This window comes from Mustelus asterias, unplaced genomic scaffold (assembly GCF_964213995.1).
Source record: "Mustelus asterias unplaced genomic scaffold, sMusAst1.hap1.1 HAP1_SCAFFOLD_433, whole genome shotgun sequence".
In the NCBI taxonomy this organism is placed as follows: Eukaryota; Metazoa; Chordata; class Chondrichthyes; order Carcharhiniformes; family Triakidae; genus Mustelus; species Mustelus asterias.
Genome location: NW_027590388.1, coordinates 165,124 through 172,515, shown reverse-complemented (window position 1 = coordinate 172,515; position 7,392 = coordinate 165,124). Strand labels below are relative to the sequence as shown.

Genomic DNA, 7,392 nt, shown 5'->3' with positions numbered 1-7,392 from the left:
TCGCTGTGATAGTGAGTTCCACATTCTCACCACTCGCTGTGATGGTGAGTTCCACATTCTCACCACTCGCTGTGGTCATGAGTTCCACAGTCTCACCACTCGCTGTGATAGTGAGTTCCACAGTCTCACCACTCACTGTGATAGTGAGTTCCACATTCTCACCACTCGCTGTGATAGTGAGTTCCACAGTCTCACCACTCGCTGTGATGGTGAGTTCCACATTCTCATCACTCGCTGTGACAGTGAGTTCCACATTCTCACCACTCGCTGTGGTCATGAGTTCTACAGTCTCACCACTCGCTGTGATAGTGAGTTCCACATTCTCACCACTCGCTGTGATGGTGAGTTCCACATTCTCACCACTCGCTGTGGTCATGAGTTCTACAGTCTCACCACTCGCTGTGATAGTGAGTTCCACATTCTCACCACTCGCTGTGATGGTGAGTTCCACATTCTCACCACTCGCTGTGATGGTGAGTTCCACATTCCCACCACTCGCTGTGATGGTGAGTTCCACATTCTCACCACTCGCTGTGGTCATGAGTTCTACAGTCTCACCACTCGCTGTGATAGTGAGTTCCACAGTCTCACCACTCGCTGTGATAGTGAGTTCCACAGTCTCACCACTCGCTGTGATAGTGAGTTCCACAGTCTCACCACTCACTGTGATAGTGAGTTCCACAGTCTCACTACTCGCTGTGATAGTGAGTTCCACAGTCTCACCACTCGCTGTGATAGTGAGTTCCACAGTCTCACCACTCGCTGTGATAGTGAGTTCCACAGTCTCACCACTCACTGTGATAGTGAGTTCCACAGTCTCACCACTCGCTGTGGTCATGAGTTCTACAGTCTCACCACTCGCTGTGATAGTGAGTTCCACATTCTCACCACTCGCTGTGATGGTGAGTTCCACATTCTCACCACTCGCTGTGGTCATGAGTTCTACAGTCTCACCACTCGCTGTGATAGTGAGTTCCACATTCTCACCACTCGCTGTGATAGTGAGTTCCACATTCTCACCACTCGCTGTGATAGTGAGTTCCACAGTCTCACCACTCGCTGTGATGGTGAGTTCCACATTCTCATCACTCGCTGTGACAGTGAGTTCCACATTCTCACCACTCGCTGTGATGGTGAGTTCCACATTCTCACCACTCGCTGTGATGGTGAGTTCCACATTCTCACCACTCGCTGTGATGGTGAGTTCCACATTCTCACCACTCGCTGTGGTCATGAGTTCTACAGTTTCACCACTCGCTGTGATAGTGAGTTCCACAGTCTCACCACTCGCTGTGATAGTGAGTTCCACAGTCTCACCACTCGCTGTGATAGTGAGTTCCACAGTCTCACCACTCGCTGTGATAGTGAGTTCCACAGTCTCACTACTCGCTGTGATAGTGAGTTCCACAGTCTCACCACTCGCTGTGATAGTGAGTTCCACAGTCTCACCACTCGCTGGGTAAAGAGGTTTCTCATTAAATCCCCGTTGGATTATTGAACCCCTTCATAATCTTAAAGACTTCCATCAGATCACTTCTTCGTCTTCTCTTTGGAGAAAACCACCCCAGCATTCAAAATGTGTCAAATTTAGACTCAACCTTTAACAATGATTTTGATGCAGGGACTGAGTGTAATTATCCAACATTGTGGGGAAACAAAAAAAAATTGCATTTCTATAGCACCTCTCACAACCACAGGGTGTCAGATGAACATGTGAATCAGGAGCCTGTTCTGCCATTCAACATAATCATGGCTGATCTAATTGAAACCTCAACTCCACATTCCCACCTCCCCCTGATAACCTTTCACCACCTTGTTTCTCTATCTATCTTTGCCATTGTCCTGAAACATTATACAGTGAATGAAGTTCTGTGAATTGTAGTGACTGTTGTAATGGAGGAAATTGCAGGCCTGAGTCATCAAATTTAGTTTTAAAATTCAATCACTTTCATACCATATTCATTGCTATAAGTAACAAGGTCAAGGAAACCATTTTAAAATCGAACATGTGGCTTCTAACAGTCTGTTCACCTTCTGTCACTGGCTTTATTAGCTACAAATTGATTTTATATGTAACATATGGTTATTCAGTAATGAACCTTGAATAAGCTATCATCAGTGACTCAGTGTAATAGACAATTATATAAAGGGTAGATCTTTATTTTAAAATATTAACACTGAATAACCTGAAATGTTTCCAGAAACTGCAGAGCCGGCAGAAGTTGTTTAAAGAAAGAAATTATTTTATAATTTTGATAAGCTACAGGATATCATATTCTTCCAAAGTCCAGCTGAAGAATAAGGTTAATTGTTCAGTCTGGTCAGGATTAGTAAGGAAGAAAGCTGTTGTCTTTCGACAAACTGTCTTTTTGAACCAGTCTATCTTGTAGGAACCAAGTTTATTAACTAAAGATTACTGTATTAATTAGCTCGCAGTCAGTAACAAATAACTGGAGAAGTAGTGAGATTTAATTGAGTTACAGTTAATAAATCGATAAAGAATGTCATTTTTTTGTTTATCTATTAGTGTCACAAGTCGGCTTATAGTAAAAGGCTGAGTTTTATTTGCTGTAAAAACATATCATCTGAATTGCTGTGTATGTGAAGAATGTGCAATGATGATAAATGTACTGGTAAGAGAGACCTTCAAGCTCTGATTTGTCTCAGAATTTGAAATTGTCTGAATACCTGATTGTATAGAATCAGATAAAGGGTTAGTATGAAACTGTGCAATTGTTTTCCTGTCTAAGATAATGAGAGAAGGTGGTGTCAGTAATTGGGGATCCGGTTAAATTAATCTGGTAACCAAATTGACCAAGTGTCACGTCACAATCAGCCCAACTCTGATGTCAGGTAATGGTCACTTTGGGGATAAAAGTAGAGATTCCCAACATCTTCCCTGCCAGCCAAGTACTGAATATTCACAGGGTCGAGTTCCAGGTAAATTATTGTCAAAGAAGGAACCAGACTTCTGAGGTTGAAATCCACAAGAATTCCTGTCAAAGAAGGAGCCAGAGAGGGTTAACCTTCGACAGACTGATCACCCACATCAAGCTGTAAAAGCCAATGTTTGAAGTAAACATTTCTTGTCGAATAAACTTATTTTTAAAATTTACCCACCGTAGATTCCTGCTGTTGCCTTAATTGGTTAAAATATTCTTCGATCCAAGGTGAATTTGTTAAATGGCAAGTTGGGGGGTGGCTGAAATCAATTAAAATTCAGATATCAAGATCAGGGAACACAAATCTGAAATTAAAAACTTGCATTTAGCATCGTTCAGGACCACAGGATGTCCCAATGCACTTTCCAACCAATGAAGCAGCTTTGAAGTGTGGTCATTGTTGTAATGCAGGAAATGTGGCAGCTAATGTGTACACAGCAAGATCCCAAAAGCAGCAACATGATCACGAGCAGATGATCTGTAGTGATGTTGATTGATAAATATTGGTCAGGACTCTGGGGATAGCCCCCCCCTGCTCTTCTTCAAAATCATATCCATGGTAACATCTATGTCCTTGAAGGGGCAGATGGGGTACTTGGGTTGGCATCTCATCCTAAAGGCAGCAGCTCTAATAATGCAGCACTCCCTCAGTGCTGGCACTTTGAATGTTGGCCTCAGGTCAATGGACTGGGATTGGAAAGAACAATCTTCAGATTCGGAGTGAAGATTTGATTTATTATCATCACATGTATTAGTGTACAGTGAAAAATATTGTTTCTTGCACGCGATACAAAGCATGCCATACATAGAGAAGGAAAGGAGAGAGTGCAGAATGTAGTGCTACAGTCACAGCTAGAATGTAGAGAAAGATCAACTTAATACGAGGTAGGTCCATTCAAAAGTCTGATGGCAGCAGGGAAGTCAGTTGGTATGTGTCCTCAGACTTTTGTATCTTTTTCCCAACGGAAGAAGGTGGAAGGGAGAATGTCTGGGCTGTGTAGGGTCCGTGATTATGCTGGCTGTTTTTCCAAAGCAGCTGGAAGTGTAGACAGAGGCAATGGATGGGAGGCTGGTTTGTGAGATAGACTGGATACGTTCACCACCCTTTGCAGTTTCTTGTGGAAGCGTGTGGATCCACTGCGCTGTGGCTGATACAATAGACAATAGACAGGTTCACAAGGATGTTGCCGGGACTTGAGAAACTGAGTTACAGAGAGAGATTGATTCAGTTGGGACTTTATTCCCTGGAGCGTAGAAGATTGAGGGGAGATTTGATAGAGGTGTATAAGATTTTGATGGGTATAGATAGAGTGAAGGCAAGCAGGATTTTTCCGCTGAGGCTCGGGGAGAAAAAAACCAGAGGGCATGGGTTAAGGGTGAAAGGAGAAAAGTTTAAAGGGAATATTAGGGGGGGCTTCTTCACGCAGAGAGCGGTGGGAGTGTGGAATGAGCTGCCGGATAAAGTGGTAAATGCAGGGTCACTTTTAACATTTAAGAAAAACTTGGAACGGGTTCATGGATGAGAGGGGTGTGGAGGGATATGGTCCAAGTGCAGATCAGTGGGACTAGGCAAAAAATGGTTCGGCACAGACAAGAAGGGCCAAAAGGCCTGTTTCTGAGCTGTAATTTTCTATGGTTCTATGGTTCTAATTCAAAGTTGGAAAGGGAAAGTTATTCTTCGCCTCCAGTGCCTCAATGTCAAAATAACAACCTCATACAAAAACAGGTATTGAATGCACAAATGTTGAAGAGTTTGTTTGGAGCCACAAGTTTCAAGTTCCCATTTCAGCCTGGGGCACCTTTCTCTCTCTGTTGCTCATGTTAGTGACAGCCAGGTGACGGAGTTGAGAGCTGAATTTCGCTGAGAATAACAGGGCCTGAGCCTCAATTGGGAAGCTGCCCTGGGCGTTGCACTGATAGAGAGACAGGAAGGTGCTGGAGGACTGACTGGGAAATGGGCCTCCAGCCAATTGGGGCAGGAGACGGGGCGATTGGGGCAGATGGTGATGGAACCCCTGGGGTTCAGTCCATGTGCCCAAAGTGTGGAGTCACAGTAACAGGGTGCAGAGGAGCTGAAGAGAAACCATTTGGGCCCAGAGTATTGTGAACATCCTTTTATTCTATAGAATTGGGATTCGGGGTGTCCATTAGCCCTTTATTCTCTTTCCCCAAACTCTGAAATGATTGCCAGTGATAACCCTTATTGGTGACAGTGGTTAGATTTTATTCAGTATCAATAAGAGCTGACACAGTCTAATGTCTGAGCAGTCGTATCAAAGTGCAGCAGCATTACCATTACACTCTGGGTCGAAGCAGCATCTCCATGGAAATGCTCCCTGGTTGCCTGCCACAGTCCAAAGATGTACAGGTTAGGCAGATTGACCAATGCTAAATTGCCCCATAGATGTCCCAAGATGTTATGGTTCGGGGAATTAGTGGGGTAAATGCGTGGGGTAATGGGGCTAGCGTGGGAGGGGTGTGTCTGGGGAAGATGCTCTGACAGAGAGTCGGTGCAGACTCGATGGGCCAAATGGCCTCCTTCTGCACTGTTGGGATTCTATGATTACCATAATTACCACAATCAGTTCCAGACAGGAAACTTAAACCTGCTGTTTCACTCTCACTCAGGAACAGATCCCAGTTTTACACCAATCTCTGATTTGACGGCATGTTTCCAGCATTCACTGTTGTTCTTCCTGACTCTAAACACAGTTGTAAAGGAGCCTCTGTTCCGTGCCGAGGAGCTCTGAACCATGGAAGAGCAGCTGGGACACATTTCTTACACACCTCAGGTTTAATCCACACATTTAGTCCTCAATGTGATCAACAGCAGCAATACAGAGAACTCCAACCTCTGCACTCACTTGTGAATTTGCTGGTGTGTCAGCAGGTTAGAAGATTGAGTGAATCCCTTCCCACACATGGAGCAGGTGAATGGTCTCTCCACAGTGTGAGTGCGCTGGTGTTTCAATAGATGAGATGAATAAGTAAATCTCTTCCCACACTCCGAGCAGGCGAATGGCCGCTCTCCGCTGTGAACTCGCCGGTGTGTCAGCAGTGCGGCTGATCGAGTGAATCCCTTCCCACACTCAGAGCAGGTGAACGGCCTCTCTCCAGTGTGAGTGCGTCGATGTCTCAGCAGATTATCACTGTTTTTAAAGCTCTCCTCACAGTCAGGACATTTGAAAGTTCTTGCATCAGAGTGAGTGCGCTGGTGTCTCAGCAGGTTGGATGAATTAATGAACCCCTTCCCACACATGGAGCAGGTGAACGGCCTCTCCCCAGTGTGAGTGCGCTGATGTACAGTGAATTCAGATGATTTCCTGAACCCAGTCCCGCAGTGAAAGCACCTGAATGGCCTCTGGTCAGTGTGAACACGTTGATGGGACATCAGGTCCCCAGAACTTTTATAGCCCTTCCCGCAGTCTGGGCATTTAAAAGGTCTCAGGTCAGTGTGAACTCGCTGGTGTTGCAGCAGGTTGGATGACTCTCTGAATCCCTTCCCACACATGGAGCAGGTGAATGGCCTCTCCCCAGTGTGAGTGCGCTGATGGATTTCCAGCTGGGATGGCCAGTCAAGTGGATAGAGCTGTGAAGAAGGCCTATAGTGTGTTAGCTTTTATTAACAGGGGGTTGGAGTTTAAGAGCCGTGGGGTTATGCTGCAACTGTACAGGACCTCGGTGAGACCACATTTGGAATATTGTGTGCAGTTCTGGTCACCTCACTATAAGAAGGATGTGGAAGCGCTGGAAAGAGTGCAGAGGAGATTTACCAGGATGCTGCCTGGTTTGGAGGGTAGGTCATATGAGGAAAGGTTGAGGGAGCTAGGGCTGTTCTCTCTGGAGCGGAGGAGGCTGAGGGGAGACTTAATAGAGGTGTATAAAATGATGAAGGGGATAGATAGAGTGAACGTTCAAAGACTATTTCCTCGGGTGGATAGAGCTATTACAAGGGGGCATAACTATAGGGTTCGTGGTGGGAGATACAGGACGGATATCAGAGGTAGGTTCTTCATGCAGAGAGTGGTTGGGGTGTGGAATGGACTGCCTGCAGTGATAGTGGAGTCAGACACTTTAGAAACATTTAAGAAGTTATTGGATAGGCACATGGAGCACACCAGGATGATAGGGAGTGGGACAGCTTGATCTTGGTTCCAGATAAAGCTCGGCACAACATCGTGGGCCGAAGGGCCTGTTCTGTGCTGTACTGTTCTATGTTCCTCACATTTCCATGGTTTCTCCATGGTGCCAGTATCCTTGTGTCTCTCCAGGTTGATGATCAGTTGACTACACACACTGCACATGTACGGTTCCTCCCTGCTGTGAATGGTGTGATGTTTTTTCAGGCTGTGTAACTGGTTCAAGCTCTTTTCACAGTCAGTTCACTGGAACGCTGTCACTCGGGTGTGTGTGTCTCGCTGCTTTTCCAGTCACACTGATGTTTGAAATC

General features: G+C 45.5%; 1 protein-coding gene across 1 annotated transcript in view; it reads right to left on the bottom strand.

Moving 5' to 3' along the window:
- Window positions 1–5,802: 5,802 nt before the first annotated feature.
- Window positions 5,803–7,392, bottom strand: part of LOC144486715 (uncharacterized) — a 42,750-nt gene continuing 41,160 nt past the window's right edge. Inside the window, exons 3-4 of the mRNA XM_078204723.1 lie at window positions 6,188–6,500; window positions 5,803–6,103 (exon numbers count right to left, since the gene is read on the bottom strand). Of these exons, the coding sequence (XP_078060849.1) occupies window positions 5,803–6,103; window positions 6,188–6,500 (614 nt within the window). The remainder of the gene's footprint in view (window positions 6,104–6,187; window positions 6,501–7,392) is intronic.